We start from the raw sequence: 18,284 nt of genomic DNA on the forward strand, positions 1-18,284 counted from the left end.
TCTTGTTACTGATGCATCCACGTTTAGGCAGCTTTTTAAGGTTGTCTGCAAATCTCATTGGCTTGAGCAATATTAAGTGACTAAGTGGTCCTGTTGCTTGTTAGTAACTCATGTGATCTTTACTCAGTTTGACCTTTACCCTCATCCTGGAACCAATTCACTGAGACTGAGAGTATTTTTCATGGATCGAAAGCTCCAGAGCAGCTACTAAATGGACCTTGTGGGGAGATTGTTTTGTCAGGATTAAAGTAGTCCAGTGGACAGAAACCACCATCAGACCTAATTGTTGAAACACGGAAAGCAGCAGCAAAACATTCTCTTGAAGGGGTTGTTTTTGTCAGACGTGTTGGCTCTGTCCAGCTGGAACACGGCATCCTCAACCATCACTTCAGTATTTTGAACATGTTTCTGGATGTTATTGACGGCTGCCCCCTGCTCCTCCGTGAGCATGGCCACGTCCAGAAACAGCTCCTGGATCCCCTCGATCCTCTTCTCCAGCTCCAGCAGCTCCTTGTGTCGACTCTCGATCTGCAGGAAAGCTGAGCGCGCCGTTTTGCCCTCCACCTGAGCGCTGAACACGTTCAGCTCCCCGCTCTCCATCATCTCCTCCAGCTCCTCCTTGCTGACCTCCCTGCCCACCACCTCCATCTGCCTCTGGATCTGCCGCTTACAAGCCTCCCTGTGGCTCATCTCTGTGTCGTTGTAGCTGAACATCACCTCCCGCAGAGCATTGCTGAGACACTGGTACTGCGTTCGAGCAATGCGCACTGTGGGGTCAGAGCTGCCACGCTCGGCCTGGAGCTCCCTCCTCTGGTCGTTCATCTTGCGCAGCCGCTCCAGCACAGCTTCCCCTCTGCGTTTAATATCCGCCCCGATTGCATTGGAGTCCCGCTTTGTCGCAGCGGGGTACGAGGTCTTGTTTAAGGCCTGGTAGTTCACATCTTTCAGCTCACTGATGTCGTTCTGGATCTGCTGGATCTCCAGACGTATCTGCTGGGCCTCCTGCAGGACGCCGTCCAGGTCCTGGTCAGGATGTGATCCTGCTGCTGCTGGTGCTGCTGCTGCCGCCTCACACCCTGATGAATTGTCCAGCTCCACTGTGCTGAACCCCTCAGAGTCAGTCTGCACCTGTTGGAGGTGCCTCAGCCTGTCTCTCATGTCTGACAACAAAACAAAAAACAGCAAGAGAAAAGATTTATTTATATTACAGTACGAGATTCATCATGTTAGGACGAGGCTGGGACTCCTACAAGGAGTTTTAAGTTCAATTTGAGGAGCCACAAGAACTACTGCGACACTGATGGGAGCAGTGAGAGAGAACCAGAAAAGTAAAGTCATGGGCTCTAATATATGAGTACTCCCTTTCACATTACAGCCATTTGATCTGCTGTTAATAGAAAATATATTGATTAGTGCAGCTTTAATGGTCACCTGAGCTCAGTGACAAGCTCATAGACGTGCAGCTGAGTAGACACTGCCTCATTTTAATGGGTCAACGCTCAAAGTAAACTGGGTCCACTGAGATGAAGATCTAACACTCATTATGGGTGACTGTTCAAAACTTGAAGGGGTTTTGTTAACACAGAAAGGCGGCGAGAAGAGCTCCACGCTGAAAGACAGACATGAAAAGAGGAAGAGTGATTGGTTGCAACAAACAAGCTTGTACTTGTTGTGTTAAATATTTCCTGAGCCTGACTGAAGGCGTCAACGCGCAGTCAAAAACTCTTTGCACTCGACGTGTGAAGCAGCTGAGAGAACTTTCTGCCTCTTCAGTATCATATAATCTCAGATGAATGCACTTGATCTGCCAGGACATTTAATCTCCCTTGAGGACTTACCAAACAAGTTTTAAAAGCAGAAAACGACAATATAAAAGTATTTCAGCAGGTATGCAATCAGTCAGTAAACGTTAGAGTTTAGTTTTTTTAAGTGGAGTTCAATGAAGACAGCCGAGGACTCAGGATCAGTAATGCTGAGCAGCCTGACAGAAAGCAGTTTGTTGGTTTTAATAGATTAATGTGCATTTTTAAAAATATTTTTATCACACTTTTCCTCAAGAGTGAGTTTAAAGAGGCCTTGAGTCCAGGTTTTCTATTAAATGCTGCCTTTTTAGTTCAAATTTTCTAAACTCCCATCTCAGACAAACCTAATCAAACATATTAATAAGAGAATTAATGCTCCTTACTTTGATGTCAGTTTGTTATCAGTAGCGGCTTTGAAGTCTCTTCTCCTTGTAGCAGAAGCTGCTCACAGAAACGGTCGTTCTGTCCAACGGGCAGCGAGACGACAAGATTTTTAGAGATGTTAACCATTGTCACTTGTGCACCTGTTCATGACGAAATGCTTTTAGAAACAAAACTTTCTGCATTCCTCTTGTGTCACATGGAGGCATGGAGTGACGTCCAGGAAGGTGAAGCCAAGATGACGTCTGATATATCTGTATTTACATTCTTCTTTATTCTCAAGGCAGCTGTCACCAAAGTGCACTTTTGTTTTTGACAGATTTCTAAGTTGTTCTTCATGTTTCATGTCGTATAAGGTGATGAGGGGTTGTGAAAGAGACTCATGTAAAGAAAATACATAAGATAATATCAAGGACAGAAGTCACCATGCACTGACAGTAGACACTAAAAGCAAGTAAAAACAGAGAGGAAGCATTTCAGATATGTTATCTTCTACAGGGGTTGAACTAAAGTGTTCATATGTGATAAGAAACCATAATCATTGCAGAAGTTTGTCTGCTTTGTCACCAACAATCTTCTAATGTTTCAAAATGTAATGTGACCAAATGCTTGTTCTCATCCTGCGTGTAATGAAGCCACCAACTGTCAGCTGATGATCAGTCATGCTGCCACAAAAAGAAGCTCGAGCGTATCTGAATCAGGAAAATGGATTTAGTTGATGCGTAGGCAGCTGTGCAATACTCACACTCATTTCCACCAGCGGCAGTGGTTTGAATGTGATTCGTAATTTCCAGCAGCCTCCATGACTTTGAGTCACACTGGCTTTTCTCGTTTTTTTGTTGTTTTTTTTTAGCAAAGTTTTTGTTTGACTAAGCTGCTGATGCAAACTCCTCCAGCGTGTAACTGACGCTTGATTCTGAGGAAAAGGAGAGCAGCGTGAATGAGGCTGAAACACTCCCCAAAAAGCTACAATATAAGCAGCAATCATTTATTTTATTCCCCTCTTGTGTGAGACACCTGTTTGGCGTGTTCATACAGCTTACCCGGTTACTACTTCTCCAACAACAACAAAACTTTTACAGGTATGTATTTGCCATTTACTGATACTGTTCATCCAAAACACTCAACCAAGTTAAAGTACTGCATTATAAAGTAGCTTTCAGGTGATTAAAACTGCTACCACTAGATGGCAGCCTTGCACACTGCCAGAATGTGAGTGTTGGGCTGTTACGCTGTGAGTGGGAGCTGGTGCTGAAGGGCAAAGCAAGGAGAGAAATCATGTTAAAGGAACTCCATCACACTGAGCAAAGCCTGTCTACAGGTGCCGGCGAGGATCACTGCATATGGGGGAACAACGCTGGATAAAGCCTTTTACAGCTCGAGTGGAGCTGCACTGCGTCCGATAAGTTGCCTCATGTGATGTCATTTGAGTCAGGACTGAAGACTACTCAAAACAAAACAAAAATCAGTGAGGAAGAAGAGAGCTAGCAGACCTCTGAGGCCCACTTCTCGTCTCTGCTTGGCGGACATTGGCCACGACTAGCGTTCCATCTGTGTCCCAGCTGTTCTGGGATCAGGGCTGTAAATGTTTGTCAATGTCAAATATGTTATCAATATATTAATTGTGACACTTTCTGAATCTAATAAAACTTTCCTGGTTTTCCATTAAAGCACAAAGTTCTAGATTAAATCTAGTTATCATATCTCTGCATGAGGCTATAGCTCATGGTTACTCTACATTAGCCGCTAGCAGCATTGCATTGTGGGTAATGCCAAGTATGGAAAGGAAGAGGGATTCTTGGTTTTAATCCGTTTTTAAAATTGAATTACCTAGATCTCTGTACATGTAAAAGTGATGCATTCAAAATCTTCCAAAGTAAAAGTACAAAAGTATTTGCATTAAAATACTCTTAAAAATGGCCCAGAAATAAAACAGAATGCGATAATTTATGAATCCATTTTGGCAAAAAGTACAAAACAATATGTTTAATTTGTTTGAACTCATCAGCTTCATTGATTTTTGTAAATATCTGCTTATTCTGAATCTCATGCAGCAACACGTTTCAAAGACCGGGAGAGATGTGGAACGCTCCAAAAACACCTGTTTGGATCATTCCACAGGTAAACAGGTTGATTGGTAACAGGTGACAGTGTCATGATTGGGTATGAAAGGGGAATCCTGGAAAGACTCAGTCGTTCACAAAGAGGATGGAGAGGGCTCACCACTTTGTGAACACATGACTGGATAAAGGATGTTACTACATGGACTGATTTAAATCTTGTTACCTCTTCAGTCAGCTGCCTTTGATTTGAGCTGCATGGTCTTTTTTTAAGAAATAAACTGTAGCGTGAGTTTGAGACGTATCGCCTGTTCACCTTGAGGAGCGTGTAATCAGGCGAAATCTAACCGCCTCACTGCTTATCAGAGGTTCAGAACTACGAGACCGAGGCACAGAAACACTGAGAAACAATTCACTGTGAGTGTGCCAAGACTGTTTTCTTCATTAGGGATTGTAAATCTGCTAAACTTGAGGACAAAGGTCTATTTTGTGCACTTGGAAATCCTTAAGTAGTACATTTGACATCCCTTCAGGTCACAATGATGGATTTCTCTGCAGATCCTTCTTTTTGGAAATGAAAACCTTATAAGCCTTCGGTTTGTGTGTCACCAAAACAAATGTCTTATTATAAGACTGGACCAAGACTCAAAATATTGCTGGAGTAATAAGAAATTAAATTGATTTTAATCATACAAAAGGAATCAGTATATCTTTCCCACACTAAGAATTAAAGCACTGAAATGAACGCACACTGAGTAAATGATCTCTAATATCAAGATGATTATGTTTGTAATCAGCATGTTAATCTAATCTGTAATGCTTTTTAAGTTTGATATTATTATATTGCTATATGACATTATTTCATTTTCCTTCTCAAACACATACGGTGCAATTGCAAAAACATACAGGAGAAAACCAAAAACGACAGTATCAGAACTCTGCTGACCTTTATGTTCTCTATGCCAACTTAAAGTGCAGAGCAAGCATTAAAAAGGAATTTCAGCTGCACTAATGCGTGACACCATGAAAATATACACAAAAGGACACGCACATACATGCAGACTGATTCATGGAGACCCCCTGCGTGTTATCACATTACAGTGCATGGGGCCTCGAGGTTAGGTTGCTGGATCTGATGTAGAAAACATCAGCTGTTTCCAGTTAACCAAAGTTGTGACTCTAATTAATTCAACTTATTGGCTTCGGACTGAGGTTCAAGTAACAGCAGCAGCAGTGTCTGCAGACATGTAATGAAATTAACATGAATGCCTGTCATGGGTTTGAACATGTTTCTCTGCTCGGAGATTTCCCAAGGTCTGACTTTGTGCAGTTAAGGTGATTCATCAGTCCTGTCTTAAGTCAAGCCGTCCTCATCTTAGCAGTAAATATCAGGTATACTGCAGTACAGGGGCTTCTTATACTGGACTGCTTCACTTAAATATGGCTCTTTTTACACAAAAAGTCATATAAAATTGAACTGCTGGACCCTTAAAAACTTATTAAGTTGTCTGAATGGAGATATTTCCTCTGTAAAATGAGATGGACATCCCTTGTCTGAAAGTCACATCTGTTCTAATTAATCACTGACATAAGACAAAGACATGGCAGTAAAAAGTACCAGCTGGCTTTCTATCTGCTGACAGATCCTTCAAATACTATTTTACTTCAGTTGAGTTGGGAAGAGCGACTCAGCGGTCTTTAGCCTGATGCTAAGGCCTTTGCTCTGAGGCTGTCCGGGAACCAAAACTCAATGCATGACATGGTAAGAAACATATCACTTGTGTCAAACTCTTATATATAATTAATCTGTGCAGATTAAACACAAATAAGGAAGACTACTTGAGAAATACACTGAGGACACTGTGGTGAGGTGGGCACAGTCTCACTGGTATCACTTTTCCCCTCTTTTTACCTTCCTGGCAGTAAAATGGACATTAATGAACTGAAAAACACAGGAAATTAGAGCAGGGGTGGATTTGAAAGAGTTTGTGGATTTATTTGCTCTCTAACAAAATTGTGCATGAGAGAATAAACCTGCATAATCCTTCACTTTCACACTCACCAATGGATTAATGTGCCAGCATTCTCCACCATCATCCAAACAGAAAATGAGGGATTATGTTTGAGAAGAATGGTGTTCAAGAGATCCAGAGAGCACAAGAATCCACGACAAGGAGCACTGAAGCTCACTAACACACTTTTAGTTTGACATTTTGGGAAATAAGATAATTTGCCTTTTTTCTAAGTATTAGAGGAGACAGTAAATGTCTCCGCTAATACTCCAGTGTAATGCAGTCGCTCTCATCAATTTCTTTAGTTTCATCTTCTAGTTGGGGTTCAGAATCAGAAGTGAGATTGTTGTTGGCATAACCAGAAGCTGCATAAGTAGCCATGTGGTTCCCTTTTAAGGTGCCGCTGATTGGCCGACAAAAGAAGGGAAACGTGAATAGCCTAAGAAAGCCAGTATGCTAATTTACTGTTGAATCACCACACCCCCAACTAGGGCCAACAAATTCCTCTAAAACAACCCAAATTCACATACAAAGTTTATGGTTTTAAGGCCCCTGATACTGTTATTTGAAACAGGGAGTGGCTTCTTCATGATTTCAACTTACATACTCTGCAAAAAAAAAAAGAAAGAAAGAAAATCACTAATTTTTTTTTTTATTATTATTATTATTATTATTTTTATTTTTTTCAAAAATTGATTTTTCTTTGTTTACACAAGTTGCGCTGGACCGACTTGTTGCTGGTTTTCCCGTGGCGGGTCACAGTTGATACCACTCTCAATGGCCAGCAGTTAGCATAGCTTAGCATAAAGACTGGAAACAGGAGGAGACAGCTAGCCAGTAAGTCACCTCAGAAAGTCACTGCGCCCGGCCAAGAAATAGTCCCAAAATTATCCCCATGTAAAAATGCAAAAAAGAAAAAAAAAGAAAAAAAAAGAAAAGCATTTTGTTTTTACACTTCAGTTTTTGTTCAGATGAAATAAGTCACAACTTATTCAGTAGTCAGCTTTAGAAGTGCTGATTTGGCCAGACTCAGGCTAGCTGCCCTTATGCTAAGCTAAGCGGCTGTGGCCTTATATTTTCCTATACACATATGAGAGTGCTATCAATCTGTTCATCTAACTCTTGGCAGGAAAGCAAATGAGTAAGTGTAATAAAAAGTCAAACTGTTCCTTTAAATTGTCAGCAGCTATAACAGCTCTTAGATTTTCACATTAAACATTATTCACATTCACAAAAGAACACATGCAAGACATCGGAATCAGCGGAGTTTTCTAGAACCACTGAGCGACCACACATGATGTGAAAAACAAATGTCAGGACAGCTGAACAGCCACAACACTGTGTTCATCGGCTGAACGGTTGAGGAGCAGACAAATTTTAGATTAATTTCATTCCTCTATCATCTCCAGCCTGAGGTCAGCCCAATTTTAGGTGAAGGCCAAGCTTTTCCAGACTGGCGTTTCGTGTTGTTCTGCCCTGCTCTGCTCATGACATTCTGCCCACATGTCTCCGTTTAATCTACAAATTACATTAAATCTGTTCTCCTCCAGAGTTACATTTGACCGGTCAGTTGATTTCCATTTTCAAGAACAAATCCTGACATTAAGACCTTTGATCATTTCCATAAGATATAATGCTGCTCGGATTTGATTGCAGTTAGACTAATCAGCAAATGTAGCTTGTATACTGCACACTGGACACTGCAACTCATGGCATTACTGATGATGTGTTATAGATAATTCATAAGACATTAATGAGGACACTTTTGACATCACAGGCTGTGAAAAAAAATCCCACTGACATATTCTTTATATTTGCTGCTAATCCATTTCTAACGTTTGGTAATCCATTAACGAACGCTCATGGATTTCTACTGAGCCGCAAGGTCTGCAGCCACAAATGTTAATAAGGCTTTAACTGAGGGTTTCACCCGTCATGTCCGCAGTTTAAAGTGTTAACAGGTTTTACAGCCCTTTCACAAAGATAATCAGGGATGCAGTGTTTGTTCATTTCCCCCCCAAAGCTCTGGAACACACTACCTATAGATATCAGAGGAGTCAGTTAGCTTAAAAATGGCATATTTTATTATACTTAATGCATTCTTTGTATTCTATTTTTCACTTTATTGTATTACTATTATTCAGTAGGTTTTATTGTCCACCTGATGTTATTTTTCATTAATTTTCTATCCCTGTTTTTATGTCCATTCTGTCTTTTCTATATGAAGCAGTTGGTGCATGGGATGTCTTTGCTTTAATGGGATCGGATGATAAAATAAGCATTTATAAAGTCATTCGTTTAAACCTGCCATCCCTTTAAAGAGGATGCCTCATTCGAAAGTGACTTTTAGAAAACTCGCTCCATGCTCAGTTGTCCCTTACTTCATTGTATTTTGATCTATTACAACATTTGCTCTCATCCAGGTTTTCAGTTTCAAAAACAGCCTCTGAAAATCACACCTGCTGCAGTCATCACTGTAATCCAAGAGATGAAGACTGCATCATCATCATCATCTCTTTTCTTACTGACATGAGCTGACAGGACAGACCTCATAATGAAGTTAGCTCCCTCAGTTATCCAGCTAAACACACAGCTTCAGCCTCCCCCAGAAAGGCAAAAGTTCAAGCCACACAATGACCCTGAGAGGATTTTGTGAATGCACAATATGTGCAAAGGAGACACAAAAGGAGAATAACTTTATTTATGATCAAGTTTCTTTATTATGCAGTTTGTTTTTGGACTTTTAATCACATAAAAGTTCTGCAATGCAATTTCCCCAGTCAGGCAAATGTGCTGTTCATTTTAATTGTAGTTGCACAAATGCTCATAGACATTTTTCCTTTTTTTTTTAAGGGAAATGAGTAAGTCTCTTCTTAAAGGTTACTGCACAGCAAGAGAGGGTTTAGCAGCCTAGACCTTTCTGTTAGCATCAACCTGGCAAACAGCTCGTGTGATGCAGCTGTTTCCAATGAAAAGGTGTTTTTAAACTGATAACACTGAAGATTTCACAGCGCTGTGAGGCAGTGAGCGCGTGCAGCGGCGCAGATACATGCATGTTGCTCGGACGTTTCATCAGTCATCTGAGGACATGCTGTTTCCTCTGCAGTTTTTTTTAATGCAGCGAGAGGCGTGCCGAGTCCGGCCGGGCCGGACCAGGCTCGGCTCATAAGCTTCATGTGATCCTGCAGGGAGGTGTTCGGCTAAAAAGAGGACTTTTTCAACGTCCAGCTGCAGCAGTTGAGAGCTGACCGTCTCTCTCGCCCTCTCACGAAACTTCCGGCTTGCTTTTTCCTGCGTACATCTGGGATATTTCCATCACTTGTGCGGCTCATTCCGGATAGTGACGCGCTGCAGTTCCGATAATGGGAGACGCTCAGTCTGCGCAACGGGAGGGCAGGCAGGATGCAGCAGCGGCGGAGGAGGAGAGAGGAAAAGTGGATGATGCTCAGACTGAGCAGAACACCAAAGACAAGGTATCATCTTATTTCGCACCCATCCAGACTGTTGGCATGCTGCAGATAACTCCTATCATGTTTGTAGACAAACTTATTTATAATAGGCTTTCCTCCTTATCTGTGTATTAAGGATTTCGAGGCTCTGCAGTAACACAGTCTTTGGTGTAAAGCCTCTTACGTTTCCAGAAGCAGTCAGTGGTTGTTGTGTGCAATAAAAATGCTGAGGCTGGATTTTGTCGCTGTTGTCAGGACAGTACAGTTGCTGCTTGCCAGCACATCCGTCCACCCAAAGACAAAAACAAAGTCCTTGTCTCATCAGGATGACCTGAGCACACCAAGCTCGGTTTTTTTCAGGTGTAAAATGAAGCTTTTACTACCAGTTTCTTCTTAGTAACTCGGAAAAGTTGTTGTAAACGCGTGTCACCTGTCTGATTCTGTCAAACAGAGGAAGTGTACATGCCTCCTTGGTGACTTTTGCTTTGGTGGTTTGAGGCTAACAGGCACACAGTTCCATGCAGGAGCTGCTGGCTGTAGAGCTTGTTTTCACAGCCTCATTGAAGGGAACAGTGTGGAGGAATAATGACCTTTCATTCTTAGAGGAACCTCAGTAAAGCCCAGGGGAGGGATGGAATTTCCCCTGTGCTGCACTCAGCAGAAGGCAACATCGATTATTTGTGTACAACATGATCACTGGGTCATGCAGACCAGGAAGTCAATTAGACAGCACTGTACCTCTAGAATAAACAATTAATGTCTTATGAACAATAATCATGTCATTGTGCTGATTTGATGACATCTTTGACCTTTGTGGCTTAGGTGAGTACATGATTTGGATGGAATATGGGCCTATAGGTCTGCCACTGTGACAAATCCTTTCATTTGAATAAAGTCTAATGTTGTATCAAGTTAATACAGCAAACATACTGTCCTATTGTTCTTGCTCTTTCATTAAATTGACTTTAAATAGAGTAATCTGGTTTTCTTTTCTAAATAAGTTAATAACTGACATGGCATAAATGGTATTTTAGCATGTGTATTTCCCCAGTGTAACATTTTTATAAATATGGTTTTGGTCAGGGTCTGTTAACCCGTTCAGTTCAGGATGAGTGAAAACAAAGCGGTGCCTGTTCACAGCCCTGACTAAAGGCTTGATGCATGTAAGTGCAATGTAAATGACATTTGATCAGCCCACAGCCATCCATAATCATATTATGGCTTTTGATCCTTTGGCATATGGTCACAGTTCGATTCAGAGCGTATCTCCACATCACTGGGGTAAAAATGTAATTAGCCATCAAATTAGGCGGCATTAAAACACATTGGAAAAACAAACTTTGTTTGTAAAGCAAAATAATCAAATGTGCCAAGTGCTTCACATAGAATAAACATAAAAACAGGAAAAGTCAGAGCTAGTTAAAGGCTAAATGAAGAAATCAGTTTTTAACTCTCTTATAAAAAATTGTGAATTTCCCTTGGGGATGAATAAAGTATCTATCTATCTATCTATCTATCTATCTATCTATCTATCTATCTATCTATCTATCTATCTATCTATCTATCTATCTATCTATCTATCTATCTATTTTCCTTGATATCTATAGGTAGGCTGTGGGACAATTAGGGTTGTTTACCTACAAGACTACAATCACATGCACCCAACAGTTACTGGACTTGTTTGTACGCAGAATAGAGCTTTGGAGCCCCAGTTAATGAAAGACTGAACTTTTTGTTTGCTTTCATGGAAGTGCAAATTCTGTTGCAATGAGCATGAGCAAATGGTTGCTGGGTCTATATATTTCTTTTAACTGAAAAAAGTGTGTGTGAAATTACCATTTTGAACTTGGAAGTGTTTAAAATTGACTGCTATGAGATGGAAACAGGTTTGTCTATGAGCTTCCATACTTATTTTTACCACAAGAGCAAAGGTACATTGTACATTCTATGTTTTGTGCTTTGTTTCAGCTTCTCAAAAACAACGAGCAGATCTCTGAGATTAACGGAAAAGCAGACGGGGCTATAGAAAACGTTAATGGTCAATGTGAGGATGAGATTGCTGCAGAGGGTGGGTACTCTTTGCTGCTGCTTACTGGCATATAACATCAGTGTAATATCAACAGATGCATAATTTGTTGGATTTCAGATGATTGAGTTTCATCTCAGTCATCAGTCTTTTACAGCTGTGCAATGGAAGTGTTTTAATATTTAATTTCTTTCCGGGTTTAGCCGTCCTTTCACCAGATGAAGATGTTTCAGAAACAGAAAAGCCCCTTCAAGGAAAACCACCATTAAAAAATGTTGACATTCATAAAAAGGAATCACCTACTGAAGCAAAGCAGAATGACATCAATGAAGGTTTTAGGAAATTTTTCAGTAACATTGGTGTGAAACTGACAATAAAGAAGGGCTCAAGTGAAATAGCAACAGATGTATCTGATGAGACCAACAAGGACAAACCAAACAGACCAGAAAATATCGAGGAGACCAAAAGTGAGCATGCTGAACTGAATACTGATGGGAATATAGCACAGGAGACTTGTGATAACGACTCAACGACATGTCCTACCCTGACAGACGGTATATCGGAGGACACTCTAGAAAATGCAGGGGAGAAAAAAATAGAAACCAAGGAGGAAGTTGAATCTAATAATGCAGAAGCAGCAACAATGTCACCTTTAGGAGAAGAGGCACACCTGGATGCTACACCTGAAGACAAGCCACAGTCCACATCTCCACAGAGTCCTGAAGAAGAGGTGGTCGTAACTCCAATTAAAAGATTTTTTACAACTGGAATTTTTTCTGGACTACGGAAGAAAAAGAAACCTGCAGACAATGAGGCAACTGAGAAAGAACAGATAGACATGGGGAAAACGGAAGTCACAGAGACAACAGAACAAACTGTACAAGACCGAAAGCAGGATAAAGAGGAGATAAGTCCAGGTGTGGAGGCAGCTTCAGTTGAGGCAGAGCATAAAGACAAAGAAAATGAACTTAAAGCAGAGATCCTGTCTGCAGCATCGGCCCAGACAACAGATGAGGGGAAATCGTCTTCCACGGATCCATCAACCATCATTGTCACTGAGCCGGAAATTCTGAGTTCACAAGAGAAGGACAAAGTTCAAGCAAGTCCTCTAAAAAGGTTGCTGTCAGGGTCTAATTTAAAGAAACTTTCCAAAAAGCAAAGAAGCAGGAGGTCAAGTGATGCGAAAGTGTCTGACTCTGGAGAACATATTTCAGATCAGCTTCTGTCGTCTACTGAGTCACCTGAGAATCAGAAAGAAGAAGGTCCTGCACAGCCCACAGCAGAGCCGGCTGAAGAGGAGGATGGTGCGTGGGCTTCCTTCAGAAAAAAACTCATTAAGAGATTCTCCTTGACCAATGAAGAGAAACAAATCCCGGGCTCAGTAGAAGAACCAAAAACAAGTGAAGGAGAGCAAATATCAGATCACAGCACAGACGAAGGCAAGAAAAGAAAAGACTCATCCGTTTCATGGGAAGCTGTTTTGTGTGGATCCGGAAGGAGAAGAAGCCGAAAAACGTCCGACTCTGAGGACGAAACACCTCAAAATGACAACAAAGGTCACAAGCAAGATGGTGGATCTAAACATGTTGCAGAATCGCACCTGGAAAGCTCTAATGAGAATGAAATTTTGGCCTCTTCCCCTAACCAAGCAGGAAGTCCTTCAGAAGGTGATGGAGGGTCGACTTGGAAATCACTGAAAAGACTTGTCACCCCAAAAAGGAAACCCAAGGATGAGGATGAAAGCAAAGATAATATACAGTCTGACAGTGAAGTTACACAAGATGAGTCCTCCTTTTCAATAAAGAAAATCCTTCCAGGAAGAAAAAAGAAGAAGTCTGCTGAAAAGCAAGACCAAGTGTCTTCAGATGAGGCTGATAAGGATGTAGCTTCAGGTGATGAAGACTCTGAGACACCAGCTGTGGTTCCATTGTCAGAGTTTGATACAGTTGAGGCAGAGGTTAACATACAAACACAGGCAGACATAGAAAGTCATATACCTGAGGAAGCAAACTCTGATCTCCAGCAAGACCTCCTTGATCAGATGGCTGAACCAGTCCTACCTTGTGACAGTCTACAAACTGAAGCAAAGAAAGTCCAAGGCAATGATGACACTTTGGAAAAAAAGATATCCACAATCCCTGAAGAATCTGATGATCTTACAGAGTCGATCAGTAAACATCAGCAACTCAGTGACATTCCAGAGGAGGGCATAATTACAGAGACCATGGGCACTCCGGCTTCAGTCACTGAGGAGGCAGCTAAAGATGACACTATAGCAGAGGACCTGATAGAGATCACATCTGAGGCCATTACTGCACCAGAACCTGCTTCAGACATTACCCTGGCAGATGAAACTGAAATGATCTCTGCCGTTTCCCAGTTATCTTCAGAGTCTTCAAAAACATCTGGGAACACAACACCAGTCCCAGCAGAACATGACATCATGGAAACAGATACACTCCTGCAGCAGGTTGTCGAAACCATCGGCATAAGCCCAATGGCAGCTCCAGTTTGTTCAGAGGTGCTAAACTCTGAAAAAGTAGTTAGTTCTCTCTCACGTCAAATACTGGAAACATTTGCGAAGGAGGAGCCAACAATTCTGGAAATACATAGAAGATTAGATGCAACTGCCATTAAAACAGGTCTTTATGTTGAAGAACTGGATGCAATTAATGAACTCGCAGCTACGTCCCAAACAGAGAGCATATTTGAAGTCAATAACTCTGTGTCCACGGAGGTAGTATCTGAAACTCCTACTGAGGAGTTTAACACTGCTGACACTACTGTAGATGAAATACAGGAGGCCAACCTTACGCATCCAGAAGAAAGTGTAAAAGAATTAGAAAGGATTGATGGAAGCGATCAACTGGTGCAATGTCCGTTTGAGATAAATGCTGCTGTGTCTACAGATACATTACCTGAAGGTGAAGAAATTGTCCCAGATGTAGGTTCTCTAGTTGAAGCATATCAAGCTGAAACTAAAGATGGGACTATAGAGCAGGAAGTCCAAACTGTGACAGACATGTCTGTCAATATCACTCATCAAATTCAAGTTGAGGATCAAGATCAACCACCAGTAGAGGGGGAATCAGCAGCCGCACAAACTGCCACATTAGATTCAGAGGAGTCTAATGTTCAGTCTCTTGAAAAGGACATAACAGTAGCTGAAAGAGTTACATATGAACTCAAAGAGGAAGCAGTGCCTCCAACTGAAGCCAATGTTGAGCCAGAACAGGACGATGAAATAACGGCTGCCAATACTGAACATAGTCCAGCACCAGAAGCATTAAAAGCTGTGGAAGTGTCCACATTAGATTCAGAGGAGAGTAGTGTTCAATCACGAGAAGGGGAACTAAAATCAGAAGACATTCCAACAGCAGAAACAGTGCCAGATGAGCCCAAACAGACAGCAGAGCATGTCAGTGTTGAGCCTGAGAACAAACTACCAATGAATGTTGTCAAAACTGAACATGTTCAAGAACCAGTGGCATTAGACACTGTTCAAGCACCCTTCTTAAAGTCAGAGGAGGGCAGTGTTCAATCACTTGAGAAAGAGGGAAAATCAAAGGATGTTGACGAAGTAGAAAAAGGTACAGATGAACCCAAACAGGAAAATGAATTGAGGGTTGAGCCAGAAGAAAAGCTACCAGTGGAAGCAGAAAAAACTGAAAAAGTTCAACAACCAGAAGTAAAACCAGCCACACTGGATTCAGAGGAAGGCAGTTGTCAATCACTTGAAAAAGAGATAATAGCAGAGGGTGTTCCCGAGGCAACAGTTACAGATGAACCCAAACAGGAAAATGAATTGAGGGTTGAGCCAGAAGAAAAACTACCAGTGGAAGCAGACAAAACTGAAGAAGTTCAAGAATCAGAAATACAAGCTGCACAATCAGCCACAGATTCAGAGGCAGGAAGCATTCTATCATTTCCTTCTTCAAAAGAAGGAACATCAGAGGATATCCCAGCCGTGGAAACAGCTACAGATGAACCCAAACAGGAAAATGAATTAAGGGTTGAGCCAGAAGAAAAACTACCAGTGGAAGCAGACAAAACTGAAGAAGTTCAAGAACCAGAGGTAGAAACAGTTCCCAAAGCAGAAACAGTTAAAGCAGATAAAACTGAAGATGTTCAAGAACCAGAAGGACAAGGAGCCACATTGGATTCAGAGGAGGGCAGTTTTCAATCACTTGAAAAAGAGGTAACAGCAGAGAATGTCCCTGAAGCAGAAACAGTTACAAATGAACCCAAACAGGAAAATCAATTGAGGGTTGAAGCAGAAGAAAAACTACCAGTGGAAGCAGACAAAACTACAGATGTTCATGAACCAGAAATACAAGCTGCACAATCAGCCACATTAGATTTAGAGACAGGAAGCCTTCTATTGCTCGAAAAAGAAGGAACATCCGAGGATATCCCAGCAGTGGAAACAGCTACAGATGAACCCAAACATGAAAATGACTTGAGGGTTGAGTCAGAAGAAAAACTGCCAGTGGAAGCCGCCAAAACAAAAGATGTTCAAGAAGCAGAAGTAATACCATCTGATGTAAAAGATGAACTGATGAAAAGATGTACTGTAACTGAAAGCAAAACTGATGAAAAGGCATCAATGTGTGTGCATGTTGTCACAGAAAGCACAGAGGGAGGAAGTGCTCAGGAATTTGAAAAGCAAATACTGTTGGAAGACATTCCCAAACCAGACATTAACAATGTCACGGCATCAGTTACGGATGATATTGAGAGTAAAGCTGTCACACAACTGGATCAGCCATTAGAGATAACACAGGATCAGGAAACTGCAAGTACCCCACAACACGCTCGGGTTGAGCAGGAAAACTGCACCCCTGATGTTGTAGATGAGTTACAGGCATCAACAGCAGTTCATGTATCCTCTGTTAACATCGATGCCAGTAATGTTCAAGTCCTACAAGAGACTGTGTTTTCTGAAAAACCCTCTGCACCTTGTGTAGACAATGCTTCAGCTACAGATGAAGCCAAACATGAAGTGCATCTCAGTGTAGTGCAACTCAGTGCTGAGCAAGAAAAAGAAAGTGAACTTCCAGGCACTGAGAGTGCGGCAGCTAAACACGCCGTAGTGTCAGAAGTAGTCGTATGTAATCTCAAGGAGGTCTCAGTTGCAATACCCAATGTTTTGATGGAGAAAACACCAGAAATTATTGAACCCATGATAGACACTGTGGTAAGTGAGCAAATGTTCAAGGACGAAGTCGAGGCTGCCACGCCAAAGGATGATGTGGCTGAGACAGCAGATAAAGGCAGTGTGGTCGTGATGACGCATGCACCATCAGTTAAGTCTGAGGACAATCACAGAATTCAAGTGCAGGTGGTCGGCCTCGATATAAATTTAGCAAAGACAATTGCGGATGCAGTGCTAGAGATAGGGGTAACGGAAGCCAAAGAAGTCATAGATGTTTGTCATGAAACAGTTAAGAAGGTTGACAAGCACTCCGCAACTGCAGAGACTGAAGAGGAATTAAATAGCAAGGAAAACAAGGTGACCATTCGAGAAGTTATTCAACATGTAAAGGAAAACTTACCAGAGACAGTGCCCGAATCAGTGGTAGAAGTAGAAGTTCTGAAACAGCCAGATGCTGTGACAAAAGTGACCGAGACTGCTGACAATGAATCAAATCAAACACTGAGGGAGAGACAAGAAGAAGCACCTGCTGTCATCTGTGACGACTCTGCAACTGAACAGCAAGTATCTGAAGATCTCATGCAAACACCCGATATTCCAAGAAATTCTGATGTTTCTACCCACAAAGCAGATTTGGAGGAAACTGAAGCTGAACAAGAAAAATCAGAAGAAGGTGTCCCAACAGAAGAAGTCAAATCAGAGGAACTAGATGTGAAAATAACTCGTGAACAAGCTCAAATTGCTCAAAGTCAGATCGTAGCACCTTCTAACACTGGACAGACAGTCCCCCAATACACTGGAATGATCTCGTCAAAAGGTAATATGGAGTGCCCGTCGAGTCTTTCTTTAGAATTCAAACTGAACATACAGTTTGGGCAAGCTAAAGAACCAGCTTCCCCATCACCTACAGCAGAGAGAACTGCACCTGTGAAACAGACAGAAGTGTCTGAGGTCAGAGCTCAGGCAGTAGAGCCTGTAAAACCACTGGGTCAAATCCATCCAGCTGAGAGCCCAAAACAGACCCAATCAACTGAGGTTGCTGTTCAGGTAACAGAAATCACAGAACCAGCGGCAAACTTAGATTCAACAGGGGGAGTCACGATCATGACTCAGCCTGTGCTGCAGGAATGCAGCATCCAGGTGATGGAAACAGGAGAACCAGCAGAACAAATCAAATCAACAGAGAGCGTTACCTCCAGTGTTCAGGCAACAGGAACAGTACAACAGATAAGTCCGACAAAGACGACGCAAGTGTCCCTGAGTCAGCCAATACTCTCTGAAACTTGTGACCATGAAACAAAAGCAGAGGAGTCTGTTAAACAAAAGGAGGAGGAAAATGACCGGGATGTGTGGATGGACGCTGAGGAAGTCATGTACGCCCAAGTCATAACAGAGGTGG

The 18,284-nt window shown here is 41.9% G+C and overlaps 2 protein-coding genes across 2 annotated transcripts; one reads left to right on the forward strand and one right to left on the reverse strand.

Annotated features, from left to right (window-relative positions):
- Nucleotides 1-206: 206 nt before the first annotated feature.
- LOC139342536 (syntaxin-11-like) lies at nucleotides 207-2,282 on the reverse strand. Its single transcript, XM_070979678.1, has 2 exons — nucleotides 2,186-2,282; nucleotides 207-1,160 (listed from the first exon to the last, which is right to left on the reverse strand). Exon 2 carries the CDS (start codon nucleotides 1,156-1,158, stop codon nucleotides 280-282), a length of 879 nt encoding a protein of 292 aa, XP_070835779.1. The 5' UTR covers nucleotides 1,159-1,160; nucleotides 2,186-2,282; the 3' UTR covers nucleotides 207-279.
- Nucleotides 2,283-9,234: 6,952 nt separating this feature from the next.
- akap12a (A kinase (PRKA) anchor protein 12a) lies at nucleotides 9,235-16,748 on the forward strand. Its single transcript, XM_070978590.1, has 4 exons — nucleotides 9,235-9,728; nucleotides 11,673-11,772; nucleotides 11,934-14,743; nucleotides 16,698-16,748. The coding sequence occupies exons 1-4, from the start codon at nucleotides 9,618-9,620 to the stop codon at nucleotides 16,746-16,748; spliced, it is 3,072 nt and encodes a 1,023-aa protein (XP_070834691.1). The 5' UTR covers nucleotides 9,235-9,617.
- The last annotated feature ends 1,536 nt before the right edge of the window (nucleotides 16,749-18,284 follow it).

Source organism: Chaetodon trifascialis, chromosome 14, assembly GCF_039877785.1.
Source record: "Chaetodon trifascialis isolate fChaTrf1 chromosome 14, fChaTrf1.hap1, whole genome shotgun sequence".
Taxonomy (NCBI): Eukaryota; Metazoa; Chordata; class Actinopteri; order Chaetodontiformes; family Chaetodontidae; genus Chaetodon; species Chaetodon trifascialis.

Coding starts and splice junctions, on each gene's coding strand:
- LOC139342536 (XM_070979678.1), bottom strand. CDS start 1,158: ATGAGAGACAGGCTGAGGCACCTCCAACAGGTGCAGACTGACTCTGAG.
- akap12a (XM_070978590.1), top strand. CDS start 9,618: ATGGGAGACGCTCAGTCTGCGCAACGGGAGGGCAGGCAGGATGCAGCA. Junction 11,773..11,933: donor GGATGAGATTGCTGCAGAGG/GTGGGTACTCTT, acceptor TTCCGGGTTTAG/CCGTCCTTTCACCAGATGAA. Junction 14,744..16,697: donor TAGAGCAGGAAGTCCAAACT/GTGACAGACATG, acceptor CACCTTGTGTAG/ACAATGCTTCAGCTACAGAT.